General features: G+C 47.8%; 1 protein-coding gene across 20 annotated transcripts in view; it reads right to left on the bottom strand.

Annotated features, from left to right (window-relative positions):
• The window catches only part of ptprk (protein tyrosine phosphatase receptor type K), a 64971-nt gene that overhangs the window by 23375 nt on the left and 22605 nt on the right, over window positions 1-18991 (bottom strand). For all 20 annotated transcript variants that reach the window (XM_029142192.3, XM_029142190.3, XM_029142188.3 and 17 more), the window contains 7 exons: window positions 14739-14861; window positions 9726-9886; window positions 9601-9652; window positions 9466-9524; window positions 6413-6494; window positions 4942-5057; window positions 4546-4720 (listed from right to left, as the gene is read on the bottom strand). In XM_029142192.3, the coding sequence (XP_028998025.1) occupies window positions 4546-4720; window positions 4942-5057; window positions 6413-6494; window positions 9466-9524; window positions 9601-9652; window positions 9726-9886; window positions 14739-14861 (768 nt within the window). The remainder of the gene's footprint in view (window positions 1-4545; window positions 4721-4941; window positions 5058-6412; window positions 6495-9465; window positions 9525-9600; window positions 9653-9725; window positions 9887-14738; window positions 14862-18991) is intronic.

An 18991-nucleotide genomic window follows, 5' to 3' on the forward strand; every position in this document is an offset into this window, starting at 1 on the left:
TCACATAATCAGGGACTAAATGTTAGTTTTACTATTTTTTTCTCCACCTTGTCTGTTTGTCTTCATGTCTACATATTTATTCTACATTCTACTGAAATCCAATCATGTACTACACCCAACTATACCTGAATAGGTACTTTGTGTGTGTACTAGTAGGTAAATGTGATGGATGTGTTGTGGTTCAGGGCCAGTCAGACGGATCAGAACTAACTGTCAGGCGCCAATGATTGACAGGCTGGAAACGCGACGCACACAGTCCGACAACACTCAGCATCAAAGATTCATCTGGTCCACACACACACACACACACACACACACACACACACACACACACACACACACACACACACACACACACACACACACACACACACACACACACACAGATCAACACATGAATTAATCACCAACGTACACACACACACACACACACACACACACACACACACACACACACACACACACACACACACACACATCGATCTGTCTTGCATACAGTAAATCATTCAGATTTTATCTCTCTCAGACATATTCTCAAACACACCTCCTGGCAAAATTACTCTCTGTATGAAGCTGGAAAAATGTGTGTTTTTTTTTTAATCTGCTGCAGCTTCAATCACATCCAAGTGATTTATTAGTTAAATTACATGTGTGTGCGCGAGCTGCTGTGCATGTTATTCCATTAATAGTTATATTTTTCAGCCCTGTCACTTCTTCTCTCTGTGGGAATCTAAATCCGGGTGTTTGCATTTCTCTCGCCCCGTGTGTGTGTGTCTGTGTGTGTGTGTGTGTGTGTGTGTGTGTGCGTGTGTGTCTGTGTGTGTGTGTGTGTGTGTGTGTGTGTGTGTGTGTGTGTGTGCGTGGCTGTCACAGAGGTGCAGGCAGGGAAGTGTCTTTTTAGCAACAGATGAAACACTGTAGTTTGACAGCACATGTGCGCGTGCAGACGCAGACGCGCAAACACACAAACACACACACACACACAGACAGAGTTATATTCAGATAATGAATGTTGAAGTGACTTCAGAAAACCAACAACGTCAACAACATGTCAGCTCGCAATGCCATCAACTCAACAAAGTAAACAACTCGATGATTAACAAACAAATAAGGAAAATATCACAAAGGTAAATTTATTCAGGCACACGGAGCAGGAGGTTTGTGCGCTTGCGGCTTGTTGTGTTAACTTCAATATATATTTGCGTTTCCACAAAAACCAATTGAGCATCTGGAAGATAAATAATAGACATAAAAACGAAACTGTAAGAAATGTAAGTGGGTCATTATATGACTCCAGAGAAAAAACAAGAGCTGGAACGGGCTCGTGCTCCCGCTTCTGTTTTTGTGTTCCATCACTTGTCGTTTGTACAGTTGACCTAAAAAATACAACAAATAATCAGCGGTCCTGTTCTTCAGTGGGTTCAGTATCTCTCTATTTTATTATTAATCACATGTGACACACTTGTGTTTGGGTCAAAGATGAATGATGATAACGAAACAAATCCACAATGGGAGAACGCATCATATGGAATACGTAATGATGTAAACTTAAAGACAGACACAGGGACAGAGGACAGACAGACGCTCGGCTGCCTGACGCCCACTGGCGTGTTCCTCTCCGTTGTCCGTCGTCAGCAACCTTGTCAATAAAGTTTAGCTTTCGCCCACCGCTGCTGACATCACTGTGGACCTCACTGGAGGACGACTGACCTCCAGAGCTGGAAGGAGTGTGTGTGAGCGTCCACGCGCTGTCACTGTTACTTAGTGTGTGTGTGTGTGTGTGTGTGTGTGTGTGTGTGTGTGTGTGTGTGTGTGGTCGGTCCAAGAGGAGAACAGGAGCTTTCAGACATGGACCATCGTAGGTTTAAGACAGTTGTATGAATTCAAGTCAGTTGCGCGGCCTCTTCGCCGCGACGTGTGCTGTTTGTGTGTTTGTGTGTTTGTGTGACGGTAATATTGCGAGAGCTTTTTAGGCCATGGGTTGTGTGTAATGCAGGCTGGCGTGTGTGTGTGCGTGTGTGTGATAGGAGCTGGCGTGATGATGCACTCTGTCACCGTAGGAACCACAGGGCAAGGCTTTATTGGAGTTCATCTCTGACCAAAGCACTAGTGACACACACACATGAACATACTTATACACACAGTTACACTCAGTCACGCTTCTTCACCTCAAACACACAACAACCACTAACACTAGAGTAAAAGACAGCTTATAGCAAAGAATAATAGTTTATTATGCCAATAAATAATTATCGCAATATCATTTAGACTCTTATAGCCAGAATTTTCTCAAAATGACCAGAGAGTAAATCTAATTTTGAAAATAATATAAATACAACTCCACAACACAAACACTACAGTGATATCACAAATAGTGGTTTATCATTGCTGAGTCTGAGGTCAGACTGGCCACATCTATATAATGTCCAACATGTGGCAAAGACTAATATTGATATTTAGGAGCTGATTAAATGTAGGTATGTGGAATTAAGTGGAATTAAAACCAATAGCTGAAGGTTTGAGGGTTCTAGTGATTTGTCACAGAACACTAATGACACAAAATGCAGGCAGACGATAGCAGGCTAACAAAAGGCTTTCCTACATTAGACGCTGAATATCTTTTGGGCTTTAAACTGCTGCTTGGAAGGGAAATAAGCGCCTGGCGTCCTCAGGTAGAGTGATGGATGATTTTCACAAACAAAATATTTGCCCGTTTTTTCTGCGGCAGCGCTATTATTTCTATTATGCCGCTCTTTGTAGAGAGGAAACAAACGTCTTGGCGAGCGATCAGGGAATCCCATGTGACGGTTCTCATTCTCCCATGATGCCCTGTGTCCCTATGAGATGTGCTCGCGTTCTCTGATCTCGACACACAAACACAGGAAGACGCCTCTCTGTTGTCTACATGTCACATTCTACCACATGCATGATGCAAGCGAAAGCCCAGCTCTCGTCCTCCTCCTCCCCGTTTTAAATAAATATTAAAAACCCGGAGTGAAAACATTAGTAATGCAGCTTAGCTGCGTCCGCGTTCAGTGTCCTGCAGGAAGCTCAAATCTCCGACATGCACACTTGTCAAGGAGCGAAATAAACATATTCCCCGTTTCTTTGATTCCGCTCCTGCTCTCATCTCCCATCTGATGCTAATAAATAAACATGAGGCTCCACTGCTTCAATATTCATACAAGCAGTCCTCATTCTTTTATTGTGACACCTTTCTCACAACCAAACCTGGATCGATATTTATAATTGCCGCTGTCCCTCAGACAGAAGCTTTGTGAATGTGACCAGTTACAGACAAACGACATTGAATGCATCTTCTGTGCTCAGTCTCAACCATATGTGCAGATTGGTCCTGATCATATTGGGAAAGATGCATCCCGCTGTGCAGATTCCTCATCTCTCTCCTCTCTGCCTTCTTATATTAAAAAGAGGTTCATGATAAATAAACATTAGTCACTCATGTATTCTTACTAAATCCTGAGAAGTGGATCTCTCTAGATTTTTATGAGCAGGACTAAAAAAACACATACAGGCAAAGTCATTGGCAGTGGGGTGTGTGTGGGGGGGGGTGTCAGCCTGACCCCGGCTGTGCCCGGGGTCAGGCTGACGCGTGGAGGTGGACCCCAAAACCGGACGGCGAAAGAGCTCCATTATCTGAGCTGCACCACCCATTTTCATATTCATGCTGCTTCCTTCTGCTTTGATTCCTCTCTCTCTCTCTCTCTCTCTCTCTCTCTCCATTACCATCTCCTATGCAGAATAACAAACACGACTCGGCTCCGCTGTTTACATATTCAGACACGTTCTTCATTCTAATATGGATATTCTTGGGATAATGAGCTGACTATTTACATTTAACTTCTCTCCACCGTCTCCACCCTCCTCTGCCTCCTGCTCCTTCCTCCTCCCCACCGCCGCTTCCAAATCCTTCTTGAACCAATAAAGCTTTAGCAAAGGAGCATTCATTTGTTCAGCACATTAGGATCCAGAGGAGATTCAATGAGCTTCATATTAAACCTAAACAAAAATATGTATATAAAGCACATAAATATACACAGGCTGCTCCTCACGCCTGTGTATTTACCCTCCTCCTCTCTACCCTGCTCCTCCGTCTCTCGCTGAGAGATGAATTGAATATGTAAGCTATTGGATGTGAATGAATAAAGCAGCCGTCTCAAAAACACATTGGTGACACCTTATTAACCACATGTCAGCTGCACATGACAGCTGGAGCGCACGCACGCACACACACACACACACACACACACACACACACACACACCCTTCACTTACAGACTCCTCTCTTGAGCCAGTACGATTTAAATATAATCACCATGACCCGACGGAAGAACCCTTGACAGTTTTAACACATGGAATGAAACAGGTTTGTATCAAGATCATCTGAAACTTCACAAACACCAATTAGTTTAGTGATTTTAGCTCGTTAATTGAAGCAAACAGCAGGAAGGAACCTCTGAAAAGCTGGGACAATAAAAAAACAAAATGGCCGGTTGACACCAAGCGACGTGTGGACTCGCTCACCTCTGACGATGAGACCGGCGAAGTTGGAGACGCCGGAGCCGCGCTCCGACTGCGTGACGCAGCGGTACAGGTCCTGATCCTGATTGGTGACTTCCTTGAGGTGGAAGGAGGCAGCGAATCGCCTGTGGTTGATGTTTTTGGTCTGGGCCACGGGGATGTCCTCCCCGTTCCTCCGCTGAAGCGCACACACAGACACGCGCACGGGTTAGGCGCTGCGGCGGGTCCGGCTGCCTTGCTCAAGGTCATAAGTCAGTGCTGGACCAGAATGATTCTGTCATTTTACATTAGGACAATCCAAAAATTGATCCGCATTTTGCCTATTTTTGTTGAATTGCGAGCGACGGTGCTCATGAATCAACATTAAACCTGAATGAAACGTGAACGAGGTGTTTGTACCTGCAGCCACAGCTTATTGTTGGTGGTGTCCCGTCCCGTGGCGATGCACTGGAACGTGGCGTTCTGCCCGGCGTTGACCTCCACGTCGCCCAGACGCAGGAAATGAGGGGATTTATCTGCAGCGAGTGAGGGAAGTCGGTGTCATTAGGGGAGTTGTGGATCCCAAACGCTGCTACACAAACACTGTATTTGTTGTGGAATGAAATTTTAATCAGCTGGATATTTATAAATCATGTTAACTGGATTTCTACATCTGTGACTACATGTGTTTGTCTGCGGTGCAGGAAGTCTGCGGCGCTCATCTTCTCGCGTGCAAAGGTGAGAACTGGGTCCACAAAGCCCGGATGCCTTCACCTGTGATATTTCTATTCAAGAGAGGTGGCTGCGATCGTAGACGGCGGCTCCTGCGCTGAATGAGCTCGCACACACACAAACTTGTGTGTCCAGACATGCAGCTGTGGGGATGAATGCTTCCACTGTGGGGCCTAAGTCCCAATTCCCTTTCAAAAGCCGGCTGCTCCCTGCGAGGAGCGTCGCATGGAGGAGTGCGTCCGCCTTTGGGAAGACGTCGCCGGGTTCTGGGTCGAGGTATTGGCAGAAGGTGCGTCGGGAATTTCTTAGGCGTCAACAAGAGGAGACGGGGACAGGAGCGAGTGCACCGCAGGGAAGCGGCGCGACAGTCTGTTTCCACGACTTATAATCAATAGCGTCTATTGAGAGACGGAATCGTCCCGAGAGGCCGACGACCGAAAGGAGTTGTAATTGCTTCCTTTCCGGCGCCGGCGCCGTCCAGGAGGCTGCCTGTGGCCTCGGCGTCTCCACATTAAGTGACACTTCCGCTCAGTTTGCCGTCGCAACTCTTCCTCGGCCTCCGGCAGCGCGGCGACGGTCGGGCGAAGGAGACGAGACGCGAGATGTAGGAGGAATTTAAAATGGATCGCAGCCCTCATCTCTTTCCTGTCAGTGTGAGACAAGACAGCTACTGTTCGCTGCGCACGTGTGTGTGTGTGTGTGTGTGTGTGTGTGTGTGTGTGTGTGTGTGTGTGTGTGTGTGTGTGTGTGTGTGTGTGTGTGTGTGTGTGTGTGTGTGTGTGTGTGTGTGTAAAGAGCTAAAGAGAGAGGCAGAAAATGCTGAGTGGTCAGAATCTTCTCTCTCCATGATTGCCCTAATACTGTCTCATTTCCTGCTTCACACTTTCCTATTCCCTCTCACCCTCTCTCCCTTTCTCTCTCTCTCTCTCTCTCTCTCTCTCTCTCTCTCTCTCTCTCTCTCTCCTTTTAATGTCTCTCATTTTTCTCTGTGACTCGTCTTTCTTCTCCGGCTGCATCCCTCCTCTCCCGTGTCACCTTCCCACTTATCTACCCATTCAACTGCAACAGAAACCATCCCAGGTACAGTCTAATTAGTGGCCAAAGCTATCAGCGCCTCTTCAGCGAACTACGACTAATTGCTGGCATGCTAATGACTCACCGCATGGGTAGCTGAGCACCTGAATGTCGTCTATGGCGATGAAGCCTGCTTTGCCTTCTGAAACCTCTGCTTCAAATATGACCTGGAAGAAAAAAAGAGAGGGGTGATGTATTTATTTTTGTTTTATATTTGATTTTTACTCAATGACTGTATAAATAGACTAAAGTTCCAATGGAGACCTGGGCACATGATGACGACGCAGTGAGCCCACACAAAAACACACAAATGTGCTATTATTAATTAATTAGGTTATTTATTTATTCTTTTCAAATAACACATATTAAATTAAAGAGATGATGTGAACTTGATATAATTTCATAAATCACTTGAGCACAAACAAAGGGTTAGTGAGAAAACCTGACACTCCTTTTGCAGCACTAACAATAATGGGAGAGCAGCACTGAAGATGCTAATCTGGAGTACGGCCATATAACTTTAACTGTCAAAGTGATGGATCCAATCTAAACTTCCAGAGGCGTGAAGACGCTGCCCTGACCCACTGCTGGACTCACGCGTTCTGGCCTATACGCTCACATATGTTCAGCAAATAAAGGGCTGGTGCCCCTGTGTTCTTCATTTCCTTCCATTCCATTCATCAGCTTCATTGTAAACTAAGTGTGTCCTCCACGAGCGCGACGCGATCGGCCGCAACTCAGACATAAATATCTCAGCAACAAATGGACTGATTGCCATCGAAGCGCCGCTGCGACACTGAACTCAGTAAAAGTATACGTCTAATTTTCCCCGGTGCTACTTTCAAACTTTTCCTCATCTGCATCTTTTGTGCAGCCACTTGTTTTGTTTCCCTGGGAAACAGAAACACGGCCTCAAACTCCAGGAGGATTTTCACAATAAGGCTCCTCTGAGGCTGCTGCTTTGAGGCTGTGTGTGTTCACTGGGTTAAAGCTGCATATCTCACGCCGTGCATTAATACTGCAGTCAACTGCTTTTTCCATTTACCCCCATCTCAATTCATCAACTGAGCGCGTGCATAAAGACCATTCTCCCCAAACTCATCCATCTCAACTCCTTTCCACCCTCCTTGTCCGTGCGCTCGGGATCCCTTCGCTCTTTATTTCCGCTGTCATCATCCCTCTTTTCCAGCGTTTCTCCCTCCTAACCTCTCTGTTTGTGCCTCCCTCCTCTAACAGTGTTTACTCAGAGCGGCGTAATGAACAGAGGAGGAGGAGAGGAGGTCGCCAGCGAAAAGGAGAGACGGAGCATGAGGGGATGAGAGGTTGTTGTCATTCATCACCTGTAAACTGAAATCTGCAGTGAACTGTTTACCCATAGCTTATCATCCCCTGCTTGTCACACTCTCCCCCTCCTCGATCGCCCCTCCTCCCCCCCAATTTATCCCGTCTCTCTCCCATCATCCTTCACTCCCAGCTCACTGCGGACCACGGCAGGAAGACGTCACCTGACTGTTAATGCCGTCGCCGCCGTCTGTCTGACGACCGTCCGTCTGCCTCCCGGGTCATGCCTCCAGGCGTGAACGGGCACATGAACCGGGACCGGTGAGTGAGGGAGCGGAAACAAGTCCCAACAAGGTTCTGAACAGTCTTGAAAATCTGGCCTTTGTTGCTGTTTGTGCTCGTTGGCCACTTGAATGATACGAGGGCGCCCACCTCTGAGGAGATAGCAGTCGTTCATGACTCACCCGTCTCCCCGGCGTGAGGCCGGATTACTGATAGCTCGACTTCTTGCGACGCCGAAGGCTGAAGACTGACGTTTCATCAGTGGAGAGTAGTTTTGGCTTATGGCGTGTATCCTCTTATCAGCCCATCACATATATCACTGTGATGCATGCATGTATGGGCCCTGAATCAAAAATGTTGCAACTGCACTTGTTTCATCCCGTTCCGCGGCGTGAGCAGACTCGGGCGATATGTCACCCGCTGTCACTGACACGGACTGTTTACACCTGGGTTTAAAATGTGCTCTGGGTGATCAGGCATCACTTCATATGCATGCATCAAAATCTGCAGCTCTATCACTTCTGCACCTGGACCTGTGCATTTACTGGTCTGGTTCCACTCACCTGATGGGCACCCACCCTCAGCCTGGTTATGTTGGTTTTCTTCTGGTTTTTCTCAGAAGACGTATTCTGTAATAAGTGCCTTTCCCGTAGAAGCGCTGCTTTATTCATCACAAAAGGGATCAACACACAGACGAACCCTATAACGACAAAGTCTGCGTAGTTCTGTGGTGTGGGAGTGTGTTTGTGTGTGTCTGTGTGCGTTTGTATGTACATCTGTTCCTCTGTGCGGCTCTACATGACTACAAGCGTCTGCATGTGTCTTGTGAGTCCCATTACAACCCAAGCTAAAGTGCTAACGCGGAGACATGTTCCAACAAGAATAAAAAAAAAAAGCTTCATAGCCTCGAATCCAATAACCTTTCCTGTAGCCTGGAAAACCTACATAAGCCTCAGCAAACCGAGATGATAATGTTCAATTAAAACATGTTGACACATGAGTTTCAGGCTGGTGATCCCTCCCCGCCGTCAGCGAGGGGGGACCGGGCTCCAGATGGGCCATTTGGAGGATGCTTTCACACTTCGCCTTACAGTAATATTACTGAGTCCCCAGGCTGTGTGTTAACACGATGGCGGCGTGTGCGCCTGCCTGCCAGGACGTTCAGGAGACAAGCCACCCCGCAGCATGCACACATCTGTTAACACCAGCCAAGAAGCACTCACCGAGATCACGGTGACTGACGGGAACTAAGGAGGCAGCCATGATCACTGTAATGAGAGCCACTCCAGCGCTCCTGCGACCGTTAGCATGCTCAGGTGAGACAGGTGCTTATTAAAAATGTACTGACGACAAAGGCGCTGTTCCGCCACACACATGAACACACAGCTCGTTGAGTCCCAGGCTCTTTCTAGCCTAATCGTCACCTCCTGAGCCTCCGTCAACACAGATAAATCAGCCGCCTGCCTCGCAGCGCGCGCATGTGTTTGCCTTTGTGCGCTCACATGGACCAGACGGGCGGACGTACACACAATGACAGGAGCATGCACGGGCGCTGGTTGTTATTTAGGGCGTTACCTGATACTCGTTGGGCCAAAAGGTGGAGACAGCGAGTTCGGCTCTCAGCCAGTCTTTCCCTGAACGACAACATTTACAGGTGAGGAATCAGACGAGGAAGTGGGAATGCGAGCGGCGCTCGGAGGCGGCTGTTACCGGTGTAGGAGGTCACGTTCCATATGGGGTTGGCCAGGGGTCCTTTGTTGACCTGCACATGATGGAAAACGCACATACATGAGATGATGCAACGCAGGAAGGAGGGGCCAAACGCGGATGCTCACCTTCACTAGGACGTTGAGCGTGCCGGGGCTGGAGCCGTCGGGGCTGGTGAGGAGATAGTTGAAGTCGATGCAGTGGGTGTCGTTCTCCTTCATGACCGGCAGCTGGAAGCGGGCCTTCTCCCCGCTGTCGTACTGGGACACGTCCACGTACATGTAGGAGCCTGGGACGAAGACAAAGGGGAGACGGTCACGAAGGGCGGCGGTGTAATTCAAGGTGGACGGAAATGACAGCGTTTACGGCTGGTTTTCACAGTGAGGAGCAACAGCATTCACTGTAAAGACTCCACCGTCCAATTCATCCCCTGTTTTATTTTCCACCAGAACATCTTTCTGGACCGCGTCTAATTCAGAGCATCGCCAGAACCCTCCGTGCTACCGTCACACCTGCTTGCCCCCCCCCCCCCCCCCCCCCCCCCCGCCCCCTCTTTACCGAGCTCTCTTTTAAGCAGCGCGTTGCTCGTCATGGAAACAACCCCCAAAAAGATTCCTCCCTGTTTTCCCTTTGTGTTTGTGTGTTTTTACTCCCTTCTGTTTCACTCGCCTTTCATTCCTTTTGGGCTCAGCATACAAGAAATCAGCTTCCCCCCAGACACATAAAACAAGCCCCTGTTTCTATGGCTGTGTCATTTGTTTCTCCTTTGTGGATGCGGGGCTGTTTCATAGCTTGCCAACAACAAATAAACATGGGAAATGGGAAAGTGAAGAGAAGACAAGAGCCGGTCCTTTGTTTCTTTTATATTCTTCATTTCGCGTTCTCCAGAGATCACACGCTTTTCTTTCTTCCCTTCAACCGCTTTTCTCAGAACGTCTCTTCGCTTTGTTTTCTCCCTCCTCATATGAAATGTTCGGCTTCCGAGCAGTAATGACTGCAGATGAGTGGGCATCAAAGCAGGGAAACCTATGAACACAATCTAAGTTACTAATGCCCTTGTTACATTAACTTTCCACAGAATGCAATATGTCGCACACAGCAACCAGCAGTGTTACTGTCTGTGTTCCTTTAGACAGATATGATACTTTAGCTATAAAAGGGCATCAGGTATCTAGTGTCACTAAAGGGAACTGTGTAACGTTGCTGACAGCATGAAACACAGCTTGAAGCAGCGCATAATGTGGGTCTGCTGACGGGACAGTCAGTCAGCCCATCCAGATGTTCTAGTAATCAGCTCAGACCTCAACCAGATGTTGTTCCAGTGGAATATGATGATCTGTGAGCCTTTCCTGCCTGATGCTTAATCTCACATTAGCTCATTGGAAACTGAGGAAAAGTAGCTAAGATAATGTTTAATTCTGAAATTGGATCGGCGAGAGCCGGGGCCGAAACGCTGCGGCTGGTACATTTTTGAAAATCACACCATTGCATTAATCATGCCAAGTTATTTTTTGAGAGATGAATGCAAATTTATTCTGGTTCCACTGTGTGAAACGTGCACATTTGGCCAGTTTCGTTTTTTAAAGTGTTTGCATTGTGGGAAAAAAAGGCAATATAATGTATCACGTTTGTTGCAGCAAAGTTTTTTGTTGTGTCTTAGGGTAATTTCCAACCTAAATGATTGACAGGAGTTCAGTAAATAAATATCCATTGTAGATAAAGAATTCAGTAATATAAAAATGCTCAAAGGGAACAAATAAAAACAATTAAAGACAATTAAATTGAAAAAAATAATCATTCCAGTTGGTTAATTCTATTGGCACAATATGCGCCATACAATAGGCAGTGAGACAATGGTGGTGATCAGTTATTGTTCGGCTAATCTGCTGTGAGAAAACACGCTTCCCTGCAGAACAAAGCGGAACCGAACGGGCTTTCAGCTCGCGCACACAAACACGTGTTGCCTGTCGGCGCCGCCGTCCAGTTAGTTACTGGTCTGTCTGTCGTCTCCAGCAGCTCCGGCTCCAGCAGCACGTGTGAGATGGTGCTGCTTCCTGGTTCTGGAGCTCCAGCAGCCCCGAAACCAGCCGCCTTGGTGATGAAACCAGGCCACCCCCCCCTCCAAAACTCCCAAATAAATCCATCTGAAACAAACACACAGGATGCCACTATTCCATCACTTTTGGCACTGAGACGGTGACATGAAAAAGTGCCTGTAAGATGGCTGCCAAAACGGTTTGCCAGCTAAAAATACTGTATCAGTCAGAGACCCAGATATGTCACAACGCACAACAACACTGCAAAATATAACCTTGAGCATTTTCATTTTCATAGTGTTGCAACTGGCAAAATTAGAACTAGTAGATTAGATTTGAGTTGCAACGTTTGAACCGAAGATAAATATGCAGTGAATAGGAATATACCACAGATCGCTCAGTAAATTAGCTTTAGACTCAATACCAACTTGTACTCATGACTTAATAATAACGGCACATGTAAGTGATACAACACCCATCTAAGAACGGAGACCTTGTGATGCCAAGAACATCTGACATCTGCCACTTTCTAAAATGGCTGATGTCTTTGAACTGAAGTCTAAAATGGCCGCTAATAGAATGACTATACGATATAACGACGTGGCTAAAAATACCCCCTGACAGCCTTAAGACCCAGATATGTCACATAACAACAACTGCAGCCATGTGTCTGACAGAGGACTGGATTCTTCAGCAAAACACCAGCCGCCATCAGAGTTTCACTCGGAGCGTATTCTGCAGCCGCTCGCATCGGCTGTCATGCAAAATATGCAAAATGAAACAAACGGCAAAATGTACTAAACGCATAACCAAGAATCTACACTGCTTTTGAAGAGGACTGCAGACGTAATGTGAAATAGATTCTGTGATCGTGTCCATTTTATTTTGAAGCGCCCCTTGGATCGAAGCAGCGAGCATCTCCTGAGGCCAAAGTCAATGGAGCCGCTGCTTCTTTCCATCACGCGGGTGTTTCTTTAAAAACTTCTTTTGAGGTCAGTTTCAAGTAGCACACTTCAATTTAAATGATCTGAACAGATACAAACTACAGTTTAATACAAAATGGATGAATACGTTCACTATATTATGCAATCAAGTGCAACAATATTGCTTTTGTGAAGCTGAGCGTCCGACCTCGTTTAGGCCACGGTTTGTGCCGCATCCATCGTTATTCAGTCATTATTAAAGCATCCAGGGGACGGGGGACCGGTCTTTATTCTCCTCCCTTATTAGACGCCACACAGCGGAGAACACGAGCGCAGAGAGCGACGCGGGGAGAATTGCATGCCAAATGGGTTTAGAGAGGTACTGGCTGACAATATTATGAGTCAAGAGTATCTGCTTTAGTCTGAGCCGCTGAGCCGCTGAGCCGCAGCCCATGAATGTTCAACTGGCACGGCGCGCGTTGCCAGCGGAGCAGCCAGACCCCAGCCTCGGCCACCGGTGCCAGCATCGGCCCCCAGAGAGCTTACACGCGGGACTTTTATCTCCATTACAGAGACTGCACACTCGATACCGCCTTAAGCGCAAATAGCGATTAGCACCTAGCGCGAGTCGACGCGGAGTCCATGAAACAAAAGTGTAATTGTTGGCTTAAAAGTCGATGGCTGTGAAATAAAGACTTTGCGGTGACTCTGGGTGGAGACCTGATATGACTCTGTGCAACCCTCAGTTTTTCAGATGCCAAATCCTGTAGATAAACATCCTTTATTTTCAAGGTTTAAAAAGGCAAAAAGACTTTAGAGCAAATGCTCTAAATTATGCCAAACCCTCAGGGATGAAAGCAACTAGCCAGACTGGAGTACTTAGAAGATACTGGTGGCTCGGATTGCCTGGGTAAACAACAGTTCTAATAATAGCCATTACCTCAGTGCCCCTGGGCAAGGCATTGGAGCGAGCACCTCAGCTGCTCACCCGCGTCCAAACCCCCAACCTGGAGCTGGATCTGAAATCCGCCCCCGGGCGACCTCGCTTCCTGCCTCGGCCCACGCCCTGCTGGCGTTATTGACACATCAAATGTCAGCCGGTGCCCCGTCCCTCCGGGCGAGGCTCTGAACCCGCAACCACAGCGGCCGGCATCAAACCATTAACCTGCTCTGCCGCCCTCGCGCCCCTGCTCACTCCATTTAATGCCATGCTTATTCCAGGCACTGCCTCTGCGCTCTTGGGCAAGTTATTTAACCCCCCCGCGCTGCCAACGCTGCCCTCTGTGCATGTGACACCACTTGGTATTAATAACACTAAACGCTCGACTTTGGCTCCTGCGTCGTGGCCTAAATATCATGAAGACCACATGTCTAACACTTTGAGAGAAGTGTGTGTGTGTGAAAATTGTTAAAAGACCAAGTGCTGAACTGAACCTTTCTCTAAATGTCAGCGGCGCCGGTTTGTCATAATGATAAGCGTGAAAGATAAATAACTGCATTACATTGTCATGGTAACAAAGTCATAATCTTCCACAACAGACAAGGAAAATAAAAAAGAGGCAAAGGAGGGAAGGAGGAGGTGGGTGAGGAGGAGGGAGGGGGGAAGGAAGGAAAGAAGGAGACAGGAGAGGGCAAATACGAAAGGCAAGGAAGGAGGAGACGAGAGAAAAGGAGAGGAAGCAAACAAGGGGACATGAAGCAAATGAACAAACTGGTGAGCTGGCTCACTTTAACATGGTCTCTTCATCATGTCATTGTTCACCAGTCAACAGCTCTACCTCTGGTTTTAATTTGGTAAACTATGTCAACACCGCATAGCTGCTTATTGTTATAACATTTTGCTTTTAACGCCGTAAAGTAGGCAACCTTCCCTGTTCCCTGCCGTTGATTAATGACCTCATATTCTCTTAATTAGACCCTCAGCCCTGAGGCAGAAAGATTTAATTTCCCCTTCATCATCATCATGGAGGAGGGAAAAAGCAACTGATTAAAGAGGAGAGGAGACGAGAGGAGAGGAGAGGAGAGGATGGAGAGCAGAGCAGAGAGGATCCGGTGTCAATGACACTTCTGTCCCCCCACACCCCGACTGGTCCAGGCAGATGGCCGTCCATCTGAAAACGCCTGCATTTGTGATTTGCATATATTAACGTACACGCTGATGAACCACAACCCTCGGCCTCACCTTGCGGCAGCTCCGGGGACACGTACGGCACCTCCTGCGTGTTGATGTGGGTCCAGTCGAAGTCGTCGTACGGGTCCTGCTGGTAGTCGCACTGGGAGAAGCCTTCATCGAACGTGCAGCTTCCTGCAAACACAAACGCACGGACGTTAGTTCACCGCGTGCCACCAGTAACTACTGAATGTCATAAATCCCGGGACTTTTACTGCAGCTTCTCAGCTCATCCATTAAAGCCCCTGTCTGCCTTTCCGTGCGTGCGCTTGTCTCAGCTCATTAACGAACCACCGGGAGCCAGAGCTCCTGCAGTCGTCGCCCGCGGCCGCCGAGCATCACCTCTGACTCCAGCGCCGGGGCCTCGGCCGAGCGTCTGAGCCGCCGCCGCCGCCCGGGGGCCGACACGTGCGCCCGGGCCCCGCGGCGCCGCCGGAGCGGGAGGCGGCTCTAATGCAGAGAGACGCGGCCTGTCGCCGACGGTTGGCTCGATCAATCAATGTGCCGACGCGACGACAGCGCCGCCGAGAGGAGCAGCATGTCGGCGACTGCCAGCGATCTGATTCAGCGAGCCGGCGGCGTGCGTTTGCAAAACAACTCCGAGAAATATGAGTAAAGCCAGCTTCGAGCGATCCCAGTCACAATTATTTGATTGTTCATCTTCTGAGAGCGGACACATTTCCAGGTATCGGGGACTGCGCTGCAGCGCCGAGACCAGACAAGGAGCAGCGACCAGTCAGCGTCACAGCTCCGCTACCTGTGCCCGCGAGCGAGCTGCGGCGGCGGTGATGGAGAGCACGGCGACAGGCCCTCAGATCCCCCGCTGATCTGAGCCGCCGCCGCAGAGGCGAACCAGGAGGTGACAGCCGCCGCCGGAGGAGAAACAAGTTAACATCAAGCTAAGCGACTGTCTCGGGCTGCCGGCGCTACGGCGGGCGGGGAGTCGCGGCCGTGGCGCTCCCTTAAACCGGCCTCTCCGCGTGCACCTCGCTCCCCCGTTCGATTCAATTAAGTCGGTGTCACGGCGAGTTATCGGGACACGCGGAGGACGCCGAGCGTGGATTGTTCCACTCTGGGCTCGCGGTGGATGCTCACGATCTGGCTTCCTCTTTCCCACAGTGCAGGTGTCAGTTCGTGTCAACTCTCTGCGTGGGTTAAAAGAGCAAAGTTTGTAACCATGGCGAGTATTGCATCATGTGTACATGGAGTAAACAACAACAAGTAAACTGTGAGACGCCCGCTGTTAAACATCCCAAACAGTTTAACATATAAAAGAATGTTTAAATGAGTCATTCTTTTACATGTTTCAATAGTTTATCATAAGCAGCTTGTCATTAATTGCATGCAAACAAAAAAGATGGATCTTATGTGCATGAAGCGTCTGCACTGGTTCCAACGTTATAAAAAGGGCAGATTTTCAAGAAGGGGCTCTAAGTTTGAACAGTTTTATAGTAAAATGAGTTTAAACTGCTCTGTGGAAACAGGCAGCACGTGCCACATGCCTGTATCTGATCTCCATCACTAATGATATATTCTCTTTCCTTTAAAAGTGCTGGAGGCAGGCGCTTTGCATGCTCTGCGTGGGGTTCACCTGCCGGAGCGTGTGTTTGGCCTTGTTGATCCCTGCTGGAGCTGCGGCGAACGCGCCCGAGCTCTGTTAGCTTTCAAAGCTTTTCTTTCGCTTAATTTCCGCCTCTGAAAGCGGTATTGGATTTAAAACCCGGCACGGTGGAAATATGTGCTGTGGCTTTTTAACTGAGCACACAAGCGGCGAGTTCCACTCAGCTCTGATACGCCGCCGCGGCAGGAGAGGTATTTTGCCTTGGCGGCGCCGAAAATCACGTCCTTGTTTCAAATTCCAGTTCGCAGACTGTTTTGAAAGAACATTTCTCTCATTGTGGAGCATTCCTCTCTGCACACCTCTGATAGACGTTCGCTCCCAGCCGCTAAAACGCCAACAACACACACACACAAGAACACAGCTCTTTTGTGTGTGTGTGTGTGTGTGTGTGTGTGTGTGTGTGTGTGTGTGTGTGTGTGTGTGTGTGTGTGTGTGTGTGTGTGTGTGTGTGATGACAGGGGGCTTTACAGAAACCAAATATGTGTTGCAGTGCGGGCGCGCACACAGAAACACTAGCTCGCCCACGTTCTCAGTTAACACTTCTCTCTCCCCTCGATGTCCTGCCAACTTCAACCAACGCACACGCACACACACACACGCACACACACACACACACACACACACACATCCGACAGTAAATCCGTGCTGCCAGTAATGAGACGAGCAGACCTTCACATATTAATTTACCTCTACATGAATCATGTGCCCTGACTTGTTCAACTGTTGCACACAGTTTAGATCTCTTTATTTTTTTAGTGTTTAGCGTTGCTGCTGATTAATATTTTAGCATCGATGTCAACTATTATGGATGTCAACTCCTCACTCTGATCGTGGCCTCTACCAGCTCCACTATGTCACATCTGGCTCACTGTGTCACTTGGAGGCTCTTGGTGCACGTGTTTCAGATATTTATATCCAAACTGTATTTGTTGCAAGCTTCTCTCAGTGTATTAACTGTATATTGTTGTTTAGCGAAACCTGACAACAGTTTTCAAAGTGTGTGTCCAGATGGGTCATTATTACAACCCTCCCTCGCTCCCCTCTGCTCACAAGGACACAGAGAGACAAAAAAACCAACTGCATGCTAATTACTTCCTAATCAGCTTCTGTGATTGGCTGCTTCGCTAATGAAATAATGGTGACTCATTTGCATAATAAAATAATTAGACGGACTTGATAAAGGCTCAAGGGCAGAGAGAGGAAACCATTTACAACACACACACACACACACACACACACACACAGTCTTTCCTAAAGACTGCTGATCGGCATCAGACGCAACATCTGCCACCGTCACTCAAAATCAGTTTGTGGCGATTTGCTCTGACCTCCACCTCCTGGAGGTGAGTTGCTGCGACTGAAACTGGGTGAGATCATGAGCAAAAAAACAGGAGTTAGTTAGTTTGGAGGAAGATTATTGGTTGGCAGATCTGAGGTGCTTTTTCCTTATCTAGATAATAGAAACATCTATTATGAGTAATAAAATCCACTATGACTAATCCAGGAATGCAGAGTTGATACTTGCACAACAGTCCTCCCTGGTTGAGTCAGGCACATATTAATATCATAAACATCTATCAATCTGAATGTTTTAATGTGGTGCTTGCAGGGCCAGGATTCAGTGTTTACCTACAAATGAACACTACATATCTAAGACACCAAGAGCTTATATAACACATCCTGTAAAAGTGCCCCACGACCGCGCCAGCACGCAGTCATTCTCAACTTTATGCATTGTACAAACTGGTGCTTCCGTCTAGTATTTATTAGCAGAGCTCTGTTTCAGGCGCAGGCAGAGATACCATCGCCCCAGAGCAGATAAGGCGCGATGAATCGGAGAGGGCGAATAGGGAAGAATGGCTACAACGGGAGAAGAGGCAGGAAGAAAAACAAATGGATTTTAAATTAATTTTGGGGAGATCCTGCTAAGCCTGTCGATTAACTACACGATACAGTAAACACGCGCAAATGCCTCCTTTGTTCCAGTCGCCTTTTATCTGCTGCCTCCATCCCCGTCCGTATCTGCCGCTGCATTAAAAAGAAATTTAATGAGGATCAAACTCGTTTAGTTTGACAACACAACATAACGCAACGATGTGAGGAGACGGGAAGCGGGACGAGAGGGGGGGACATCCATTTTGCGAGTGGAAATCATTTTCAAGGGCAATAATTACATTTACATCATTAAAATCCAATTCCGACCACCAGTAATCCTGTTTCCTTCCAAATCGCCGCAATTTTGGCCAAGTCCAGTTAATAATTACATTTACTGACCCAGATTTAAAGTCACATGGGGCTTTGTGGGACATTTTATATGTGTGATTTACTGTAATGCTTTTGACTCAAATGTATGAAGAAGAGGAGAGGAAATGAAAGGGAGGGGTGATTAATGCAGAGCTGCGCGTATATGATGACTATTTAATTAGCAATAAACAATCGGCTGCTTCCCAACGTTGCTCGGCTTTGCTCTGCCGTGTTGTGTTCTGTTTGTTGTTTGTAATCTGTGTGTGTGTGCGTCGCTGAGTGGCCCCGGCACTGACCGCCTCAAGGACACTAATAAAGTTGTACCTTATCATTTACTTTTCCTGTGTCGCCTCTACTTTCTAGTTCCCTCCCCTGCCTCTTGTTCTCTCTCTCTCTCTGC

The sequence above is a fragment of the Betta splendens genome, chromosome 24, assembly GCF_900634795.4.
Source record: "Betta splendens chromosome 24, fBetSpl5.4, whole genome shotgun sequence".
In the NCBI taxonomy this organism is placed as follows: Eukaryota; Metazoa; Chordata; class Actinopteri; order Anabantiformes; family Osphronemidae; genus Betta; species Betta splendens.